The 23,304-nt window shown below is 39.2% G+C and overlaps 1 protein-coding gene across 1 annotated transcript in view; it reads right to left on the bottom strand.

Moving 5' to 3' along the window:
- The window catches only part of emilin3b (elastin microfibril interfacer 3b), a 32,181-nt gene extending 9,579 nt beyond the window's left edge, over positions 1–22,602 (bottom strand). Inside the window, exons 1-3 of the mRNA XM_077217776.1 lie at positions 22,065–22,602; positions 3,316–3,438; positions 1,602–1,861 (exon numbers count right to left, since the gene is read on the bottom strand). Coding sequence (XP_077073891.1) covers positions 1,602–1,861; positions 3,316–3,438; positions 22,065–22,225 — 544 coding nt within the window. The 5' untranslated portion in view covers positions 22,226–22,602. The remainder of the gene's footprint in view (positions 1–1,601; positions 1,862–3,315; positions 3,439–22,064) is intronic.
- Positions 22,603–23,304: the final 702 nt, after the last annotated feature.

The following is a 23,304-nucleotide window of genomic DNA, read 5'->3' as shown; positions in this document are numbered from 1 at the left end:
CTTCTGTCCACCCTCTCATCACTGGGCATCAAAGGACCTTCCCTCCACTGGTTTGAGTCCTATCTCACAGGTAGGTCCTTCAGGGTTACATGGAGAGGCAAGGAATCCAAAGCACATCAACTGAACACAGGGGTTCCTCAGGGTTCAGTTCTTGGACCGCTCCTCTTCTCCATCTACACCACATCATTGGGACCCATCATACAGGCACATGGTTTCTCTTACCATTACTATGCTGATGACACACAGCTCCACCTCTCATTTCAACCAGATGATCCCACAGTAGCTGCACGTATCTCAAGCTGTCTGGCGGACATCTCAGCATGGAACATCACCTGCAGCTCAACCTGGCAAAGACTGAGCTTCTCGTCCTCCCTGGCCATCCGTCTCTAAAGCACGACTTCACTATCCAGCTAGAGTCATCCTCAATCACCCCATCAAGGTCGGTCAGAAATCTTGGAGTAATATTTGATGACCAGTTGACCTTCACAGACCACATTACAAAGACAGCTCGATCATGCAGGTTTGCAATGTATAACATCAAGAAGATCAGGCCTTTCCTAACTGAGCATGCAACACAACTTCTCGTCCAGGCCCTGGTTATTTCTAGGCTTGATTACTGCAATGTCTTCTACGAGCCCAAAAGGGCTCACGTCACTCCTCTGTTCATCTCACTGCATTGGCTACCACTCGCTGCTCGCATCAAATTCAAAGCTTTGACGCTTGCTTACAGATCTTCCTTAGACACAGCTCCGTCCTACTTTCACTCCCTACTACAAGTCTACGTCCCTACCAGAAGCCTACGATCGGCCAAGGAGCTAAGGCTCGTGGTGCCATCACAGCGAGGCACTAAATCACTCTCCAGAACATTCTCATTCACGGTTCCATGCTGGTGGAATGATCTCCCCACCCTCGTCCGTGATGCAGAATCCCTGACAGCATTTAAAAAAAAACTGAAAACTAATCTCTTCCGTGAGTACTTAACATAAAAAAATAATAATAATAATAAATAAATAAAATTATTCCCTTTTAAATCTTTCCTTCCCTTTTAAATCTTCCCTTGTCTGGCTTTTGCTACTCTGAGCAATGCCTGAACTTTGTATTTTGAGCACTTCTTGCGTCGTTCTTCCCTCTTCACGATGACTCGCTTGCTTTAGTCCTCAGATGTAAGTCCATTTGGATAAAAGCGTCTGCTAAATGACTAAATGTAAATGTAAGTTTGAGTCCAGCTAGAAGAACTAAAAATAAAACATTTACCAAAAGAAGGTAAAAAACGATTTAATGTTTTATCTATTCATTTGCATGTCATGTGACCATTAACCAACATCAGAGAGCCATTAAAAATGCGAGAGTGTTGTCAAATTATTTAAATATTAACTTCAAATCGCAGGGGGTACTTCAAATAAATATTTTACGACAAAAAGTTTGGGAAACCCTTGCATAGATGTTTGGCTTTAAAACATTAATGTACAGTACCATTGTAAACATTATAACTTTGTAATGATCTATTTATTACGATTAAATTTTACCCAAATATTAACGCATGTGTCCATGTCACATTAATAATCAAACTGCTAATGGTGAGATGTGTAACTTGCATTTACCATAAGTTGGTATGAAGCCACTAGGGATGGGTTTGTTGTCGGGGTGTCCTCCAGGAAAGGGGGTTTTGGGATGTGGCCTGGGGTAACCCTTGACCCCGGGACGGGGGAGCGAGCCCTTGAAGGGTGGCATCATGCCATCCGGGTCAGAGGTCGACCCATCAAAGCAGTTTTCTCCAGAGAAACCGGGGCAACAACGCCACTCCAGTTCAGTGATGGTCTTATGCCCGATTTTGTACTGTGGTTTGAAGAGTGTCCGATATCTGCGGGAAAAACACACTGAATGAACTTCACACTTCACCATCCGTTTGCCCTGTGCAAAACCAGATCACCTTCAGGGCTTCTATTCACTGACATTCAGGCATGACCGTAATGATGTAGCCGATTATACATATATATTTTGGACAAAATTAAAACCAACTTTGTTACTGTCATGTTTTGAGTTTGGTCATGCTTTCTGTTCTGTTCATCTCTGTTTCTAAGGTTGGGTTTCTTGTTCTGTTTATTAGTCCTGTCATCCTCTGTTTCCCTGTTATTCTCCCAGGTTGCAAATGGTTTCATTAAGTTTTCACAGGTGTTTCACTTTCTTTGATTGGTTAGTTCTGTCTATTTAAGCCCCGTGTGTCTTTCAGTTCATTTTCAGCTCTATGTCGTGTTAATTTGGTGTTCTCGAGTGTTATGTGAAGATTTGAGTTTGTTTCTGAATAAGACTTCTGCACTTCGATCCTGTTCATCTCTGCTGCAAACAAGCTGAGAGAGTAACAGCCACATTGATTGGGAAAGGAAAGATTTTTTATTAATATTTAATCATAATTTAATATTTGTTTGAATAAAAGCCATAAATTTAATTTTGAGAAAAAAACCCTAAAGACAAAAAGATTAATAGAAAGTAAAAATATTATTTATTATTAAAGATAATACCATACAGTACTTAATATATTGTTTATATAATCAGACATATTTTATATATAATTTACTTAATGAATATATACTTTAGACATACGCCAAAATGTTACTTTATGTAGGTCAATATCATTATATTTAGGATTTTTAAAACTTATAATAATTTCACCATAAACAAAAGCTAAATTAATATGAAAGTAACATTTTCACATGGGATAAAACTAAAAACATTTTGTTAATGTTTAATTTAGTTTACCTACTATAAATAAAGACACCTTCAAAAGACCTTAATGTTTATTGTGATTTCTTTTTAAAATAGGAATTGTATTTTCTGTTGTGTACTAACAAAAGCAAGAAAGAAAAATGAATACAACTCATTTCTGCAGTCAGTAAAGCTAGTCAGAATGTGTTCTGCACTATTTAACAATACTATTTTTCCCCTATTAACTGTTTCTATGTTATTTGCTTTTAGACAAGCTGAACAAAATAGGTTTAAATTGAAAAACATGCTTTTCAATTAAACTAATATAGAAAAGCATTTTTCACTGTTTTTTCAGTGTATTCCAGTTTAAAAACACGCAACATAACACAGTTTCACTTGACTTTGAACAGTATTCTGAGTGGCCACTAGAGGGCAACTCTAAGACACAATGATCACACAATCTTCAAACACCACCAAAACATATAACATTCAATGTTTGAGCCCATCTTTCTGGTCTTATTTTGAAAAATAAACACCCATTTGAAACTATATTTTGGTCAAACACTAAAATCTACATTTTATTCCATTCAAGATTCTCAGTGCATGACTTACATGAGCACAGGACATTTCTGTCCCCATATGCACTTGGTAGTGTACTCTGGTTTGATATATGTGGCCACTCCATCCTGCATCACACAGGTGACGTTCTTCTGGACCACGTAAGCACAGAAGTTCCTGTCCAGGGGAAACAGACATTCACAATCAAGAAGTCTGAAAAGCAAGGCTTTTTATATAGCGGGGCGAAGTTTCATGATGGAAACTCATTTATTTGTACAAGTATAAGTAGTTGTGTGCACTGTGTGTGAACATGATGGTCATTACATACATTAATGCTTTTATCCAAAGCGACTGACTGTATAGAAATAAGCTATTCTGTCAACCCAAAGTCATGTCTACTAATCCCATTAGGAACCACATTATACAGTAATAACAGTTCGTCAGATGTTGAAATCTGATTTATGACTGTCTAGTGCTATCATCAGCTATTAAACAAACTGTTTTGTTGAAGTGATACATACAGTGATGTGAATAAGTTAGGACACCCATGCTAAAGTTGCCTAAAAAGAGGAATAAAAAATCATCTTTTGGAAATTGATTTTAATGCCTTAATTAAAAACATGAGGAAAAATCCAACCTTTAAGGACACCAATTTTATTTGTGAATGAATAATGTATCATAAATAAATAAATGTTCTTCCTTAAAATACAGGACACCCTTATGTTAAATTCCCATAGAGTCTGGCAGATTTTTATTTTTAAAGGCCAGTTATTTCATGGATCCAGGATAATATGCATCCTGATAAAGTTCCCTTGGCCTTTGGAATTAAAATATCTAACATCATCACATTCCCTTCACCATATCTAGAGATTGGTATGGTTGTATTTCAGTTAGCCTAATAGCTGGTTTGATTTGCATTGAAAGATTATCTTATGGAAAGTGCCCCATACCAATCTCTAGATATAGTGAAGGGAATGTGATGATGTTAGATATTTTAATTCCAAAGGCCAAGGGAACTTTATCAGGATGCATATTATCCTGGATCCATGAAATAACTGGCCTTTAAAAATAAAAATCTGCCAGACTCTATGGGAATTTAACATAAGGGTGTCCTGACTTATGCACCCTGTATTTTAAGGAAGAACATTTATTTATGTATGATACATTATTCATACACAAAGAAAATTGGTGTCCTTAAAGGTTGGATTTTTCCTCATTTTTCTAATTAAGGCATTAAGATCAATTTCCAAAAGATGATTTTTTATTCCTCTTTTTAGGCAACTTTAGCATGGGTGTCCTAACTTATTCACATCACTGTACAAGACACACAAGGAAACCCACGTTGGGCTGTTCACTTGCAGTACGGCCTGCATGTGTCTGCACGCACATATTGCTCAAAGAAACGCGAGGTTCTGCTGAAGAGCAGTCATGCATTGCTGTACTAGAGCTGGCGTTTTCCCATGAGCCTGGAGCAAACCTCTGAGTCCTGCTGTTCAACAGCGGTTCTGGTCGAGAGATCTGCACTGCGGTGGAGCTCCAGTCACTCACAGCGGGTAAGAGAGTTCAGGTGTAGAGAGATCCCTGACATTAATGACTCTAATTACAAGTGTGGCCAGTCAACTGACCTGAGAACTCAGTAGAAGTCTGGTGTGTCCACATTTCTGTCTTAAAACAGCTTGGAGATTATTAAAAATAGTGTGTATGTGTGTGTGTGTGTGTGTGTGTGTGTGTGTGTGTGTGTGTGTGTGTGTGTGTGTGTGTGTGTGTGTGTGTGTGTGTGTGTGTGTGTGTGTGTGTGTGTGTGTGTGTGTGTGTGTGTGTGTGTGTGTGTGTGTGTGTGTGTGTGTGTGTGTGTGTGTGTGTGTGTGTGTGGGATGGGCAGGTTTAGGGATCGGGTTAGTGTAGGGGGAGAGAATATACAGTTTGTACAGTATTAAAATCTGAAAAGTTATAGAAAAAATAAATCTTGGCAAACTATGCCAAAAAATGTGTGTCTGAAGTTGTGTTGTGTGAGTAATAGTGAGACCATTTCTCACTTACAGCAACAACTGGAATGACCCCTGTGACTTGTCTTTTTCATTTATGAGGCATTAAACAGATCTGTGCAAACACATGCAAATGAAGGGAATGCAAATAACTACATCAACATTTTCTGACTGTGGGTAACAAAAAACAGACTTCAGTATTCAGCCTTTGCTTGTCAGGTGAACGCACAGTTGGAAGAAAAAGAACAAGCTCTGTAGTCCAGCAAAATGAGTCCGGGTGTTATGTTCCACGTGTAAACACACAACCCAATCCAACCATATCTACATGAGTTTATTCATCAATATGAAATGATGTCGACAGGAAGAACAGGAGAGACATGACACAGATAACTGTATGTTAGACAGGCCGTTTCAAGTTGAAAGCATTGTTTAAGATTATCTAATATTTAACAACAAAAAGGACCTTTACAAGTATTTCAGGCATTTGCATTTGTTCATATGAAACGAAGTATCTTGTGAAGCTGCTCAAATCACAGTACTGTGACTGTGAATTAACACATTGCCTGACATGTAAAGTGATATAAGAGCCTCCTGTGATGTATTAAACAGAGCCTATGATCTGTGTGTTGCATATGAAAGATGAATATTAGCTCTGCAGGCTTGATCTCCCAAACCACAGAGACCACACAGCACGAGGAAGACGAGTGTTCATCAGTCAGAGGAATGGAGTAAAGAGACTATCGGAAAGATGTTACAGCTGGTCTGTCTTCTGTGTGTGCTGGATTCATCTCAGGGTGAAATGCAGTGATGGACCGATAACAGTGTGAAGGGGCCTAGTACATACACCTGAGGTACACCACATGAAGAAAGAGGTGCACAACTTGTTTTAGCCTCGAATAGACTATATTTTCTGACCATCTGATGCAAATAGCAAAGAAAGCTGGAGAGCACACCAAATTGACCGACTTCAATACAAGTCTGAAAGTGCAAGGTTTTTATCAGTCTAATCTAGGGCTGTAGTCAAGACCAACTTTGTCGAGTCCAAGGAAAGTCAGAGACCAGGACTAGTCGAGTCCAAGTCAAGACCAAGTCCAAAGAGGTTCGAGTCCAAGACAAGACCGAGTCCAAAAAGGTTTGAGTTCGAGTCAAGACCAAGTCCAGGACAGGGAAAAAAAAGTATTATGCATGACATTATCAAGACAATCATTTTGGGTTATTATTTGTTGATCTAAAAGCAAAAACAGTGACACAACACCCAGGATTTTTAAGTATAGACATTCCCCTTGATATCATATAATCTTTTAATCTAAAGAAAACCGAATGATGACATATGGTGAAACCTCATAATAGCAGTGTTTCACTGTGGATCTGAAAGACGCATCCAGATAGCCCCCCATCACAGGCCATTCTTGAGATTCGCCTTCGAGGGGCCGGCTTACCAATACACCGTTCTGCCGCTCGGTCTGTCCCTAGCACCCGTACATTTACGAAGTGCATGGACGCCGCGCTTTGGCAATCGCGGCTTACACTAGAGCAAATAAACGGTGCGCAAATAAACGGCTTTTATGTGTGCTTACTGGGAACATAATAAAGACACCTGGACTCGGTCGAGACCAAAAGCCATATTTTGCAAGACCAGTGGCCGAGACCGAGACAAGTCCGAGTCCGAATACCAGCGAGTCCGAGACAAGTCCGAGACCGGACTCGAGTAGTACAGCCCTAGTCTAATCATTGTTTTTTTATGAGGTTTGTGGTTTTAAATCATTTAAAGATATTTCTACCTGATTCTACCAACAAATTCTAATTTTGGGAAAGCTGTTTTAACTTAGTTGAGTTACATTGACCCAACATTCAGTTTCCAATAAAGCTCAGGATGGACATGTTCAACTTCTTGCTGATAGGCAAATTTAATTTCACTTCCATGAGAAATTGTGATTTAGGGTTATTAAATACGTTATGTTGCTGTTAACTACAGATCCACTGCCAACATTTTTTTGGAATTCTATAAATGTTTATGCAATTTCTTCTGAACAATCATTCACGCAGCCCAATGTGTTGTTTTTAGAATTGTTTTTTACCCACCAGTCTATTCTTTATTATTTCACTCTAAAAAATGCTGGGTTGTTTCAACCCAAATGTGGGTCAAATATGGACAAACCCAGCCGCTGGGTTATATTTTAAATTACAATTTGTTTTTAACCACACGTTTGGGTTAGTCCATATTTGACCCAGGATTAGGTTAAAACAACCCAGCATTTTTTAGAGTGTTCTTTTATTTCATATTTCCCACCCATAAACAGCACCAAATACTAAATAATAATAATAAAGGACTATTGGTAACTGTACATGCCAGTCACTGACTCTTCCTGTCTAAATGGGAAGTTCTTGGCCTGACATTATGGGCCAGACTTCATGCACTGGCTACATGTGACTAGTGCAAAAACAGCAGAGTCACACACATTATTTTAGACCATCATCTAGCACAGGATTTAGCTATGGATTTACATAATCTAAATATAAATGGCCAGCATTGTTTAAAATGACCCATAGTCACCCTTGAGTAATACACAGGCATGTCAAAAGCTTTTAATGGCACTTAAAGCTTAGTTGTGAGATGGAGTTGTGCCAGATTTTCCTCTCGTTCTCCATATAAATATCTCCCTCCATTTTTTCATTGTTCTCTCTATCTCATCCACTCTCGCACTCACACTAATGGAAGCGGTCTTTCACCGGTCGCTGGGTTCAGTCATTGGTCATGCCTTGAAGAGTTGCTGTGGAAGGGATGGGGCCACTGACTGCATAGATATGGAGATACGGTGCATGCAAGCTTTTTAGGATCCATTAACTCAAGGAAAGAGTAGCTGCTACACGCTGAACAATTGGGACACATTTAGTATAGAGATACTGTATCCAGCCTCCAGAATAGCTTTAGTTCTGAGAAGTAATAAAAATGGACCTTTAGTCCTGCTAATTTGACCTGCTCTCATGCACAGCATTCAAAGACACATGCAGAAATAGATGTCAAATTGAGCTGGGTTATTTTCAACTTAATCACTATGGACCGCATCTGTGGCAAGGTGTCAATTACCATGCATAAATGAACAAGAAATATGTTCAGTTATGTTCATTTATGTATGTGAACACCTTTGTCTATGGCACTTTGATGAATTCTTCCCTAAAAAGCTGTCATTTCAAACATTTATTTTTGGGATGTCCACTTGTATATTAAGCTTCCATTATAATTACATTACCATAAATAATATTGTGGAAACAGAAATGTATAATTCAGTTAATACTGATAACATATCAATAAATTAATTATTTGATTATTAAATACTTAGTGTAAAGTGTAATTAATTACAGATAATTTTTAGAGTGTCACATAAATAACATGCTAACACTGTATGACACTGGGTTGCTGCCTATGTAGTGTTCAAGATCACTAATGAGGCTTTATTTCAAGTTTGAATGTTGTCGTAGAATTTTGTTTTGAAATTGAGGGACAGTCCCTGACTTCTTGAGAAGTGCATTTATATACAGGCACTGTTCTTAATGTGTGTTCCTCAGGAGGTAACAGACCTTTACCGAAGGGGGCGATTAGTAGTTACACTCAAATGTCTCTTCCATTAAACCAGATGTTTATTAGCTATAGCTAGCTAGCTATAAATGTGTCGAGGACTTTTTAGTATGCCTAAAAAATATATCTAAAGATATCTGTAGCGTGAATGCTCTGTTTTGGTTTAGTTTCATTGCGTTTTGGTTCTGTTTTCTCTGTTTCCTGTTTGCTTGTGTTCCTGTTATTGTAGTTGACCTGTGTGCCACTTTGTTCCATTAGTTATTGATTACATGCACCTGTAGTTCATTTAGCTTCTTCATTACCTTTTTGTGTGTATATAAGCTCTAATGCCGTGCACATTGTAAGAATATGGCCTGTTCCAGATGAAAGATGACCAATCATGGAGATTTCTGTGGTCGTGGTTCCTAATCGCTGGTCCAACGTCTTACAGTGAGAGAGGTTCAAATACGGCCGTTGTCACCGTCTTGCAACCAAAGATAGCCTGCGATCATTTTCTGACAGTGTCAAAAATTTTGCATGATCATCTCAGGCTATGTCCACATTAATCCGGATAGATTTGAAAATTGAGTTTTCTAAATGTTTCTCATCCACACTGAAATGTTGGAAAACACAAAATTCACCTTACAACGCATGCGTAAACCCTCAGACCCTCATCAAAGCTCACTGAGAAGATACAAACAGAACAAGACATAATCAAGTTATCACGAAAGTCTTCTGACAGAAACATTTTATTTAGCAAAATATCTCACCATTCACTGATGCGCCCAGGTTGCATTTTGCAGACTGTGATATGAAGAGTGTGCAAAGTAACATATTTTAGCAACTGTGTGAAAGTGAATAGCACATAACAGTATACTGGTATAAACATGAATTTCTATAGGTACAATATGCATCACATGACTTAACTTACGTCATAGTTTTCAAATACCTTTTCACAGTCCACACTACAATGTGAAAACAGCATTTTCAAATGTATTCACCATTTTCAAAAAGCTTAATTATCATTACTAAAACGCAGTGTCAGTGTGGACGGAAGACCAAAAAAGAGACAAAAAGATCAATTTTCAAACAAAAACGTATTAGTGTGGACAAGGCTTCAAAGTGTGTTTGCTGCTACGAACTACAGGTCCTTTTAAAAAAAATGTGCATATTGTGATAAAGTTCATTATTTTCCATAATGTAATGATAAAAATTTTACTTTCAATATATTTTAGATTCATTGCACACCAACTGAAATATTTCAGTGTTCAATGTTGGCCTTCTGGACAGCAGTCAGGTCGGCAGTCTTACCCATGATTTCGGTTTTGAGTAATGACACAGGCTGGGAGTTTTTAAAAGCCTCAGGAATCTTTTGCAGGTGTTTAGAGTTAATTAGTTGATTCAGATGATTAGGTTAATAGCTCGTTTAGAGACCCTTTTCATGATATGCTAATTTTTTGAGATAGGAATTTGGGGTTTTCATTAGCTGTATGCCAAAATCATCAGTATTAAAACAATAAAATACCTGAAATATTTCAGTGCATGTGCAATGAATCTAAAATATATGAAAGTTTAATTTTTATCATTACATTATGGAAAATAATGAACTTTATCACAATATGCTAATTTTTTGAGAAGGACCTGTACATGTCAAACTCAAGTTTATTAGTGTGGTTAGTTGTTAATGATCTTGTAGGATTTCCAAAATCGCACAGTCTGTCGCAGGCATTAGTTCTCTTATTACTGTTTTGTCTTGCGTTAGCGTTGCATGTTAGGTTAGTGTCTCTCAAAGTGTCAGTTAAAGACAATTTTTTTAATTCTCTATCGTCATGTTTACTGACAAACAAAAAGTAACAGAGTTTGCTTGCTGTGTTTTCCTTTCTTTTTTCCCTCTCCCCCCTCTCAAATGGACCTACTCGCCGTCCAAGTTCTCTGCCTTGAGCAGAAGGACTGTTCCCTAGAGCAGTGGTTCTCAACTCCAGTCCTCGGGACCCACTGCTCTTCACATTTTTTATGTCTCCTTATTTAACACACCTGATTCAGATCACCAGTTTGTTAGGAGAGACTCCTTGATCTGAACTGAGTGTGTCAGATAAGAGAGACATACAAAAAGTGCAGAGCAGTGGGTCCCGAGGACTGGAGTTGAGAACCACTGCCCTAGAGGACCACACTAAGGACATTTTAGATTTGGTGTGCCTAACTCACTATCCAGACATTTGTGTGTGCAGGTGAATAATGGATAATGCTGAATCATCTGCCCCGAGGAGGACGTCACCAGCCCCACTCCTGACCCAGAGCCCAGCCAGCCGTCACCCCATGACCCCCAAGCCCAGTGCAGATGAGAGCTAGAGTCGAGGACTGAGAAGCCATCGCCCCGCAGCCCGAGAGTCGAGGACTGAGCAAGCCATCGCCCCGGAGCCAGAGAGTCGAGGACTGAGAAGCCATCGCCCAGGAGCCAGAGAGTCGAGGACTGAGAAGCCATCGCCCCGGAGCCCGAGAGTCGAGGACTGCGAAGCCATCGCCCCGGAGCCAGAGAGTCGAGGACTGATCAAGCCATCGCCCCAGAGCCCGAGAGTCGAGGACTGAGAAGCCATCGCCCCGGAGCCCGAGAGTCGAGGACTGAGCAAGCCATCGCACCGGAGCCCGAGAGTCGAGGACTGAGCAAGCCATCGCCCCGGAGCCCGAGAGTCGAGGACTGAGTAAGCCATCTCCCCGGAGCCAGAGAGTCGAGGACTGAGCAAAGCCATTGCCCCGGAGCCCGAGAGTCGAGGACTGAGAAGCCATCGCCCCGGAGCCCGAGAGTCGAGGACTGAGAAGCCATCGCCCCGGAGCACCGAGAGTCGAGGACTGAGAAGCCATCGCCCCGGAGCCCGAGAGTCGAGGACTGAGAAGCCATCGCCCCGGAGCCCGAGAGTCGAGGACTGAGAAGCCTTCGCCCCGGAGCCCGAGAGTCGAGGACTGAGCAAGACATCGCCCCGGAGCCCGAGAGTCGAGGACTGAGCAAGCCATCGCCCCGGAGCTCGAGAGTCGAGGACTGAGTAAGCCATCTCCCCGGAGCCAGAGAGTCGAGGACTGAGCAAGCCATCGCCCCGGAGCCCGAGGGTCGACGACTGAGAAGCCATCGCCCCGGAGCCCGAGAGTCGAGGACTGAGCAAGCCATCTCCCCGGAGCCCGAGAGTCGAGGACTGAGAAGCCATCGCCCCGGAGCCTGAGAGTTGAGGACTGAGCAAGCCATCGCCCCGGAGCCCGAGAGTCGAGGACTGAGAAGCCTTCGCCCCGGACCCCGAGAGTCGAGGACTGAGCAAGAGATCGCCCCAGAGCCCGAAAGTCGAGGACTGAGCAAGCCATCGCCCCGGAGCCCGAGAGTCGAGGACTGAGTAAGCCTTCGCCCCGTAGCCCGAGAGTCGAGGACTGAGTCAGCCTTTGCCCCTGGAGCCCGAGCCTCACAAAATGTCTGACCAGTACGAGGGTGATGTTAAAGTGTTACCGAATATACTAAGGAATGCAGATTTCTAATTCATGAGTTGCAAAAACTCTGTTAGTTTAGGTACATATTTTAGGTCTAATATGAATGATTATTATTTTTGAATTCTCTTTCACTCACTAATTCTATCATCTTGTAAAACAGTGATGTAAAACAGTGAACTAAAACAGTGATGTAAAACGATTACATTGTGCCAAATTAAAAACTGGAATTAGCCTTAATTGTATAATAACATGATGTAGCTGCTGTTTGGAGAAACTGAATGATATAAAGAGAAAAATGTGAGAAACATATGAGAAACATTTAGAAATGAGATGTAATTAACTTCAGGTTGGCTGGCTGTATAATGACTTTGTAAATCTTGGATGCTTTATTTTCATATGTTCTTACTTAAATGATGAGCTATTGTGATGTGATCATCGGGTTTTGTCATACAGACAAACAACATGTGACAGTTGCATGGAATTGTTTGTTAAAGGACAATCATTTAGACATTTTACTCCATGTGTTATATACAGTATGTAGACACAAAATGCTCTATTGCATATATATATATATATGCAGAGTGAGACTTGACCCTGTAAAAATGACTTCCAGTAATCCTGGAAATAGTTTAAAGTGTTAGTTCACCCTGTTGTTCCAAACCTGTATGAGTTTCTTTCTTCTGTTGAAAATAAAAGAAGATATTTTGAAGAATGTTGAAAACCAAACTGTTTTGGTGCCCATGCATTGAATTCAGTTGAATGGATGAAAAAACAAACAGAAAATGAGCAATTTCTCAGAATATCCTCTTTTATGTTCAAAAGAGGAAAATCTTATTTGGAACAACATGGGGGTGAATAAATTAGGACAGAATTTTCATTTTTAAGTTAACTATACCTTTAAGATGAATGGTAAAGTGTGCCCCTAAAAGCACAAATGGCCCCTGACCTTTCGGTACTCGTTGATACCAAATACCTGTATTTTCACTGCATTTGTAATTTTTAAATAGATTAGGTAGAAAAAACATACGATTATGAATCATATTCATTGATTTTAATTTGTTTAGCAAATATATATTTCCTTGAGTTATTTTCAATCAATCAATCATTTATTTATAGAGCACATTTACGACACAACCAAGGTTGACCAAAGTGCTTTACACAGAATAAAAGACACACAGACCTAGCATTTATGAATACAAACAAAAATAGGTAATCAATAAACATTCATTTTCAAACAGAAGGTAGCTATATAAGTCTTAAGCTGAGTTCTAAATAAGTCTTAAGCTGAGTTTTAAAAGTGGAGATAGATGGAGCATGCCTAATAGACAGAGGAAGGCTGTTCCACAGCCTCGGTCCAGCAGACAAAGGCGCGGTCACCACGTTTTTTTAATTTTACTTTAGGGACAGTTAGAAGGCCATGGTCAATGGATCTCAGGTTTCTAGAAGGGGTATACGGTACCAAGAGATCAGTTAGGTATTGCGGTGCTAGATTGTTAAAAGCTTTGTAGACGAATAATAAAATTTTGAACTCTATCCTATACTTAACCGGAAGCCAGTGCAGAGACATTAAAATAGGAGTTATGTGATCGAACTTACGCTTCCCTTCAAGCAGTCGAGCAGCTGCGTTTTGAACCATCTGCAGACGGGAGATTGGTGCCTGAGAAATGCCATAATACAAAGAATTACAGTAGTCAAGCCTAGAAGTAACGAACGCATGAATAGCTATTTCTAAATTACTTCTTGATAGAATGGACTTTACTTTACTGAGAAGGCGCAGTTGATAAAAGCATGACTTAACAACAGCACAAATCTGTTTATCAAATTTTAAACTAGTGTCAAATAGGAAGACCAGATTCCTGGCACACTTTGTTTTGTACGGGGTAAGAGGGCCAAGATCAAAGTTAAAAACACAGTTTTCATTGGGGCCGAACAACATAAACTCCGATTTGTTTTCATTTAAGTGTAGAAAATTGTTTGACAGCCATGACTTAAGATCATTCAGGCAATCTAACAGCGGCTGAAGAGAAGATTCATTATTGCGTTGCAAGGGAAGGTAAAGTTGGAAAAAGGACAAATTGCATGTCTCATTGTATGTAAAATTGCATGACAAATTGTATGTAAAACTTTAAAGCCAGATTGAAAAACTTCATTGATTGAATTGTTTGACAGAAAAGTTTGTAATTGAGCCAATACAGCTTTCTCCATGATCTTTGAAATAAAAGGAAGATTTGAAATAGGTCGAAAGCTGGAGAGAGAAGAGGAATCTAGATTAGGTTTTTTAATATATGGTGTTATCACAGCCTGTTTAAGGCAAACTGGAACAGTGCCCGTATATAAGCACTTATTAATGACGGACAGCAGACCTGGACCAATTGCATCCATATTTTGTTTGAGGAAATGTGAGGGAACAATATCATGTTGGCATGATGTAGGCTTAAGACGCTCCACAATTTCCTTACAGGCGTGGAAACAGAGTGGCTCAAACACAGACCATGTGGCGGAATATAAAGGAATCTCTGACAAAGTATGTCCAGCCTGAGACATTTTAGCTCTAATGGCCAATACCTTATTTGTAAAAAAGTTTCCAAAACTTTCACAGAGCGAGACAGAAGGCGTAGGAAAAAGATTGACAGGTGGATTTAGCACAGAGTCAATAGTGGAAAAAAGTACAAGAGGGTTATTTCTATTTTGCGTAATCAAATCAGAGAAATATTTACTTTTAGCAGCTTTAGCAGCCCTCTGAAATGAGGAAAGAGAGTTTCTCATAATTTCATATGAGACATGCAATTTGTCCTTTTTCCACTTGCGTTCAGCTCGACGGCAAGCCTGTCTAAGAGAACGCACTGATTCATTAAACCATGGAATTGGTACTGAAATACAGAATTTAAGCTTAAAAGGTGCAATACTGTTCAGAATAGAAGCACAGGTGGAGTTGAAAAATCTGAGATGTTCATCCGCATCCAGGTTATGAAGAGTAAATTCCGTTTCAGAAGTCCACGCTCCAAGAAATGCTGCAGTGAACTCCTCCCTGGAGTGTGCACTGAAGGTACGAGACATACGCACCATGGGCTGAGTTTTTAGTGTTTGACCAAGGTATGGAACAGAGAAAATTACAGGCATATGATCAGAGAAGGTTGCATTGCTAATTGTAATATCTGATACAGATAATCCATGAGTTAAAATCAAGTCCAAGGTATGACCATGTAGATGCGTTGGGCCAGATACCCACTGAACAAGGTCAAGGGACTCAATGAGATTTAAAAACTCCATGGAGAGAGTTTTAGATGCACAACAAACATGAATATTAAAATCACCAAGCAGCAGTATTTTATCGTAAGCAATAACAAGATCCCCCACAAATGCAGCAAATTCGTTAATAAATTCTGAGTTATGTTTGGGAGGGCGATATAACAGTGCAATGGTGACAGGGTTTGCTACTAGTATTTGAAATAGTTGCACCTCAAAACTGCTATATGAAGATGTAGATAAAAATTGACAAGAAAAAGTGTTTTTAAAAACAGTCACTAACCCCCCACCGCGGCCTGATGAGCGCGGGGTATTTAAAAAGTCACAGCCCTGCGGTAGTAATTCAACAAGCGAGCTTAATTCGCCAGGTTTAATCCATGTCTCGGTGACACAAAGGAAGTCCAGCGCTTGTGGAGTTTCATGCATAATTCAGCCTGTTCAAATGTATTGTACAATCTTCTGTTACTTTCACTGTTGATCTTATTGCGCTATCATATTTTATATTTTATTTAATAGCACAGCAAATATTTAGAGCTGCTTCAGCAGGGCTCAGTGCTAACGATTTTTTTACAGGCCTGGTTGAGTCAGTGGTTCATATGTTTAGATACCTGTGAAATGTCACAATTTAAAACATTATTAAAGACAGGTAAACAGTCAGTAATAAAATAAGAACAAAGAATCCAACTACAAATAGCATAAATAAATTCAATAGAACAAAGATGAAAATTAAATAAACTGTGCTTTCGTTTTCAGGAACAGAATTTGAATAAAGTGATTGTAAAATAACACTGCATAGTCTTCACTGTATAAATGAAATATAGACGAATCTTTATTAAAGGTACAAAAGTCATTCAGTCGAAGCAGTGAGAGATTGTATTGTCCTTTGTTTTATTAACATTGAGGATTATTAGGCTGCTGTCACTTTAAGACCGAAATGCATGGATCCAATATACTGTTACACATGCGTTTTATTTCTCAACTGTTTGCTTTCTCTGCTATTGACATATCCGACCGAACTACAAACTTTCCAGCGATGTCTGAGAAAAAGGGATGTGTGCTCCTCAAGGTTGCACGTCTGTGATGCGAGCTTGACTGACTTGACCCGTCAGAGCTAACTTGACCCGTCAGAACTAACGCTACGCTTGATTTGGCTAACGATGCTTTCGGGAAACGCACCCAAGTGTAGCTTTCAGAAGCTGTGCATGCATGAGCTGCTCAAAGACAAACAAATGTATAGACAAACCTTGCAAAAGAGAAGACGAGATACTAACTCAATTTAACACAAAATGAGTCCGATTCTATGATGAATTTTCATATTCAGGTAAAACATTCCCTTTGTGTGTGCCTAATTGTATTAAATGTGCATCTTAAAAGTGTATTTAAGAAAAAAAATTGCATGTAATATAAAATGGGTTACACTTTATTTGATGGCGTCCGTGTTACAGTGTAATTATACATTTAAGTACAGAGTAATAAAAGTTTACATGCACTTACTATAGGGTTAGGGTTAGGATTGGGGTTTGGTTTATGGTTAGCATGTAATAATGCATCATGTATACTGTAGTTACTGGCATTACTACAGTAACGACAAGTAACTTGTGCAACAAGGACACTAAAATAAAGTGTTACCAATTAATTTAATTAAAGGCCACTTAAATGTCCTTAAAGAGAACACACTTTCAGGACTGTTTCTTAAAACACTTTAGTTTCTACGCTTTGTAATAATGTCAGATTTAAAGATTTACCTTAAAGTAAATTTTAAATAAATGTTTTTACGACACACTTATTCCACTTATTGTAATATGTTGATGAACTTTCTAAAACACATGACGTAAAGTACTCAATTATAATTTTACCTGTAGTGTGAGTTATTTGATATTACATTTAAAGTTAAATTTAAAATACTAAATTGTAGTATCATCATTATATTTGCAATTATACATTAGTATTTAAGTAAATTATATTCTGTGCAACTTTCAATAGACTGCTTACTTAAATGCTTGTCGGTAGATTTGGCAGTAGCCTACACATAAACATATCTCCAAAGCAATATTGAACTTACATGAACTTACATATAAATATGTATTTAAGTCCAACTTAAGTGGGCCGAAAAGCACTCTTAAAGGGATAGTTCGCCCAAAAATGAAAATTCTGTCAGTAATTACTCGCCTTCATGTTGTTCCAACCCCGTAAGACCTTCGTTCATCTTCGGACATGCGCGTAATTTGCACAGGGGTTATGGGGGTCATGACCCCCTCAAAAATCAGATCCAGCTAATATAACCCCCCCAATATCATCACATCATTCAGATTAAAATATATATGAAATATTCCGAATGAATACTTTTGTTTGTTTTCTTTATTAAATTAATTTGCCAGCAAGAAAGATAGTATCATATTTTAAATAATCTGTAATGTACCCCCTGCCCGACGCACTGACTACTAGGTAATACCCTTCCCGCTTTCTCTACCAAGTTTCTTTACTATTTTGCGCAGTCGCTGGGATGAATGGTTGGAGAAAGCTGACGGTGCATGCTAATGGATGGAAAGATGAAAAGGACACTGAAAGGCAGCCATACAACGATTTTTCATAGTTTTGTCGAAACCCGCCAAAAAGAGGAAAAATCCTGACCAAACGGAGGTACCCCATTGCTAAGTTAGCTGTTAAGTTAGCTCTGCGTTTCTCAAAGTGTGGGGCGCGGGCGCGGGCGCGGCCCACTGGTGGGGAATAGAGACATGACAAGTGGGGCGCGACAAACAGGTTTTGTGCCCATCTTTTTAATTCCTTTATTTATTGACCATACACTCAAAACAAAACAAAGACACATTTAAATGTAAGCCTTACTTAACCTTTTCACACGTAAGGTTAAAAGTTTTTCAAGGCGACCGTTATTGATCGTAGTTTCACTATATGGTTCCCATGGAGTCCCATGGTCACACCGCAGCCACAATAGCTGAATGACTGATGATCTGCTTTTATTTCCTTTTTTATTCAAGATTTCACAAATGCGTTAGCTATAGCAGGATATATCTGATATACCGAATGTCAAATACGTGCAAGTGGATGTGTTGTTCGTTTTGTTGTGTGCTCTTAGACGATTAAAGACTTGGTTACGCACAACTACGACACAGCAGAGGTTGAACCATGTTGCAGTGTGTCACATCCATCAGGACAAATTGGACCTCTTAACTAAGAAGTCAGTGTGTGTACAGTACATTTCTTTTAGACCGAGACGTAAACAGGTGTTTGGTGCTTTTATCTGAATGGTATGTGTGTTAAGTTGCAGCCTAATATGTTGTAACATACTTTAAAATGTGATTTACAGATAGGCCTTCTTTTGTATTTACATGCTTTTGTTTAGATTTTGTTAGTGGATGGTGAGTTTTGCACTCCAGTGTGCCACCCTGTATTGTGTAATGTATTGAGAGTTGAATTGTGCATAATACATTTTCTGCAAGTAGGTGCCAATACAGTAATGCAATTGAGTAATCTTTAAGTTATTGGGGTTTTTTTCATAAGATATTGAACATACACAAAAAATCTATTAAGTGGAAGCCGCCACTGCTGGCTAGTGTTTAAACACTTAATTTAACTACTGTGTCATTATGGCATAAATAGTCAAGTGAACAGCTGCATTTACGTTAAGTTGCCTAAATCAGTAAAAGTATCACAATGTATTTCTAAAACAGGAACGGCAAATAAGCATGTTACCTTTTACAGAAGAAAATTATTCAATAAATAAATTAATTAATAAATATGCCGTGAGTTTAAAGTAACACTATGTAGTTTTTCTACCTTCATAATATATTTCCAAGACCCTTGTGATGGTACATCGACTTACAATAGCTCAGATTCACCGTGTTCGCTCCAAATAAAATCACTCACACGGCTGTGCTTGTAATGACACATCAAGATATTAAGCATATTAAGCAGAGTCTACTAATACTCTTATGACAGTTAGTTGCCATGTAGCTCCAAAGCTACTTATAGTTAGTCGAATATCTAAAGAGGACCATCGAAATAAAGTGTTACCGAATGAAGGTCTTACGGGGTTGAACAACATGAGGGTGAGTAATTACTGACAAAATTTTCATTTTTGGGTGAACTATCCCTTTAAGCTCAACTAATTACATTTTTAATAAATGTAAACTATAATACATTTTCATTTATTTGTAAATAATGTGCAATTAGTATTCAGTATATTTTTTAAAGAATATTATTTCCGCAATAAGTCCTCTTTTAAACGTATGCTATATTTCTTTTACACAAGGGTTGTCAAAGGAAAGAACATTTCCCTTTTTTGTCCAATACTCTATGGAATATCTTCACTGGGCTCATCGCAATGCATTCTGGGATTGGCTTCTCTGTAAAGAATACATGAGATGCTCCCTTAGACAGAGGACAAAAGAAGCAATCTTAGAAGGCAGTATCATTGTGCTGTCATAAATCAGCAGCTTTTGAATCGGAAGCATGCCAAGAAAGCTGCCTTCATGCATCTCTCTAGAAACAGAGTTACACAGGAGATATACAGGCTGATGTGATTTACCTGAGGGACCCAGATGAACATGTTCACATACACAAACGGTTTGTGTGGTATTAGAAAGTGATCAGAACATGGGTCATTGAGGACAGATACAACATCACTGCCAACATTTGTGATCTGCATTTGATACCACTGGCATTTCAGAGTCCTAGATGACAACAGGTCTTTGATGGGGATTTTCTCAACATGACAACTGCGTATCTTTCGGTCGGATTCAAAGCGCTCCACGGCTGCTTTTGGAACAAAACGTCATTGATTTTAGGACATTTATAATGACTTCAGACCAGTGCTTAATTTGAGCTGGATTCTGTTGTCCCAGTTACAAAATGTCAAACGATCCGGCATTAACAAGTGCATCACATGGTGACAGTGTGTGTGCGCAGTGTGTGTGCGGGTGTTCATTTAGAGGTTATGTTTTGCTATCGGCCCTCAACATATATATTTTAACCAATAAGTTTTCTTAAATTCAAAATCATTCTCATTGGCTGGGGCTTACTGATTTTTTTTATTTTTTTTTTGAGTGCAGTAATCATCGTAAAGTTTGGAGTGTGTATATATCTGACAAAAATTATTATATTAAAAAGAGTTATTATCGCCAAAATGTCAAGATAGTCAAGCATATTAAATTTTTTAAAAGTAGCTATATATATGTGACAGAATAATACACTAGGCAGTAGTTAGCGCCGTACAGAAACTTACTCTTAGAAATATGCTCTTATTCAGTTGTGCTATCACTTTTTAGTTTTAATTGCTGTTTTTGATCGGGCAACTATTAATTTACAAATTAAGTATTGCAACAGTATACTGTATACATCAAGGCTTGGTTTCACAAACAGGGTTTAGATTAAGTCAGGATTGGGTCTTAGTTCAATTAGGACAATAAAGTAGCTTTTATAAACATTCCTCGGAAGAAGATATGGTGTGCATCTTGACACAAAACAATGGCACTGACATATTTCAAGGTACGTCAGTGCAAGCTGCTTTCAGTTAAGAGAGTTCAGACATTCATTTTAATCTGGGACCAGGCTTAAACCTAGTCTGTGAAACTAGAAGTATGTGTGCTATTTCTTTAGAGATCATTCCAAATATCTGGTGACACAAAACAATCTCAGAAGCTGTGACTGAAACATGAAGGAAACCTTGACATTGGATACATCGTTAATGTTGGCAGATGCTTATGAGATATATATATATATATATATATATATAGTCATTCATTGCCGAGATACAAAAATTGAGCAATTTACAAAAATGTGGTCAAACTATATATTAGGTGGCCTTAACTATAGTACTTAACCATTTGATACAATTAACTTATGCGTACTGCACATGTTAGTGCATTGCAATACATTTAAAGGACTTGAATTACATTTAATTAATATTTGCAGTTACACCGTTAACTTTACTCCTAACTTTAACAACCCTCACAGTAAAAACTAATAATACATTTACTCCTAAACCTAACCAAACCTCATCTCATTGGCAATAAATGTGGGAATTTTCCAGAACAACATTTAGATATGTATCCATCGTCATGTATGTATGTATTATTAGTACATAGTGAGGCGACACTACAGGCCATTTAGTATAAAGTGTGACCACTTTTTGTTGTTGTTAAAATTGATATGATCATAAAAAGCAAATGTTAATTTTAAGCCCTGTGATGATTGTCAGTTTAGAAAAGTTTGCATCCTATTTTAATCACTTTTTTTTTTGTGAGTCCTGAGGTGAGACAAATTAATTTCTCTAACTACAAACATTACATGTAGTCTCTCAATGAATTTGAGCACCTAAAACTACATGTGCAATTAAAAGAATCAGAAAAATGTTGCAGATGAAGCATATGAAACTGCAGGACGCTGCTGTCACTGCTTGACATTACTTGTGCACACACACATCCATACACACTCACAATCTATGGTCTAATGCTTAATACATTGGGCTTCTGTTCTGTACACACACACATACTCACACACAAATGCATCTAACTTTACTGTTTACTTACTTATGGTGACCCATTGGTTTTCCAGGGTTGTGTTGCGGGACGCTCCCAGACTTGTGTAGATTGTATCTGTATGGACTTCCATAGAGATTTCCTTTGGCATCCACTGAAGTCAGTAGCAACGTGACCAACAGAAAACCCCCACACGTGAATATCCCCCTCATCTTTAAGCAGCAGGGCAAAGGTTGACAAAAACACTTGCAGAAAAAGCCATAAAGTGGAGGAAAACGGAGAAAGTGTGTAGAAAGCAAAAGCTGGGGAGGAGGTTGTGAAGTGTTGCTTGTTTTCCTTATGGAGTCTCACAAGGTTTCTCTGGAGCACTGACTTCAGTTGCTGGCGGGCAAGCAGGGCTGCAATCGAAACATCTGCTGTTCTGGCACCATCCTGCCCACTTCACCGCTCACACACACACACACACACACCCGAGAGAGAGAGAGAGAGAGAGGAGCAGTAGCAGAACCCTGAAGAAGGAGTCGCTGCGAGCGCTCGGATGCCTCCGTCAACAGTGGGCCGGTGAGCTGGACCCTGCAGCTGCAGCTCTGAAGGGGCATTTGCATATCCCTCCCCAAACTCCTGCCTGAAACGAGACCCAGCCGGCGACAGCAGGGGTGAACCCGTTCACTTATGTTTCTCTCAAAACACAAACCCACCGGACCGCTCAAAAACAAGAGCCAATCTCGCTGCTCGTTTATTTCAGTGCAGCTTTAATCTGTGGCTGAAGCGTAAAGGCACACTGGGATTAGGAATATTTATTTTGGGTCCCTCTGTGCCAAATCTGCACCCCCCTCCCTTCATTGACCTCAGCCCATAACTTCTCACGTGCCTGCAGTCTCCAAAAGTGTTTTTTGCTAATTTCAGTGGGACGCAGTTATCATTTTCACGTCCTGCACCACATTGATTAAATAAATAGGAAATGAATTTGTGCCCATGGGCCGCTGGTCTGAGAACGAGGTGAGAGTACAGGGGCATTGTTGCAACTGAAAAATACTGCACCATTGACCAACAAAAACCTGGTCTAAATGTCTAAATGGTCAACGGTGCAGTATTTGTTTTTGTTATTTAAAAAGCGTGTTAGCAATGTGCGCCTATCGGCTGGTCCACAACACGCTTTGTCCCGTAGATGTTGTGCTTGCACTTTAAACTCGCGCACGAGCAGATCCGTTTCCTCGCTAGAGAAGCGTTCAGTCTTTCCACTTGCAAATGCCGCCATGTAAATAGCGAATCCACCTATGATTGGTTTATT

Source organism: Siphateles boraxobius, unplaced genomic scaffold (assembly GCF_051911475.1).
Source record: "Siphateles boraxobius isolate OS27281-9 unplaced genomic scaffold, OSU_SipBor_1 76, whole genome shotgun sequence".
Lineage (NCBI taxonomy): Eukaryota > Metazoa > Chordata > Actinopteri > Cypriniformes > Leuciscidae > Siphateles > Siphateles boraxobius.
Note: the sequence above shows the minus strand (reverse complement) of the source record. Positions and strands in the feature narration are given on the sequence as shown.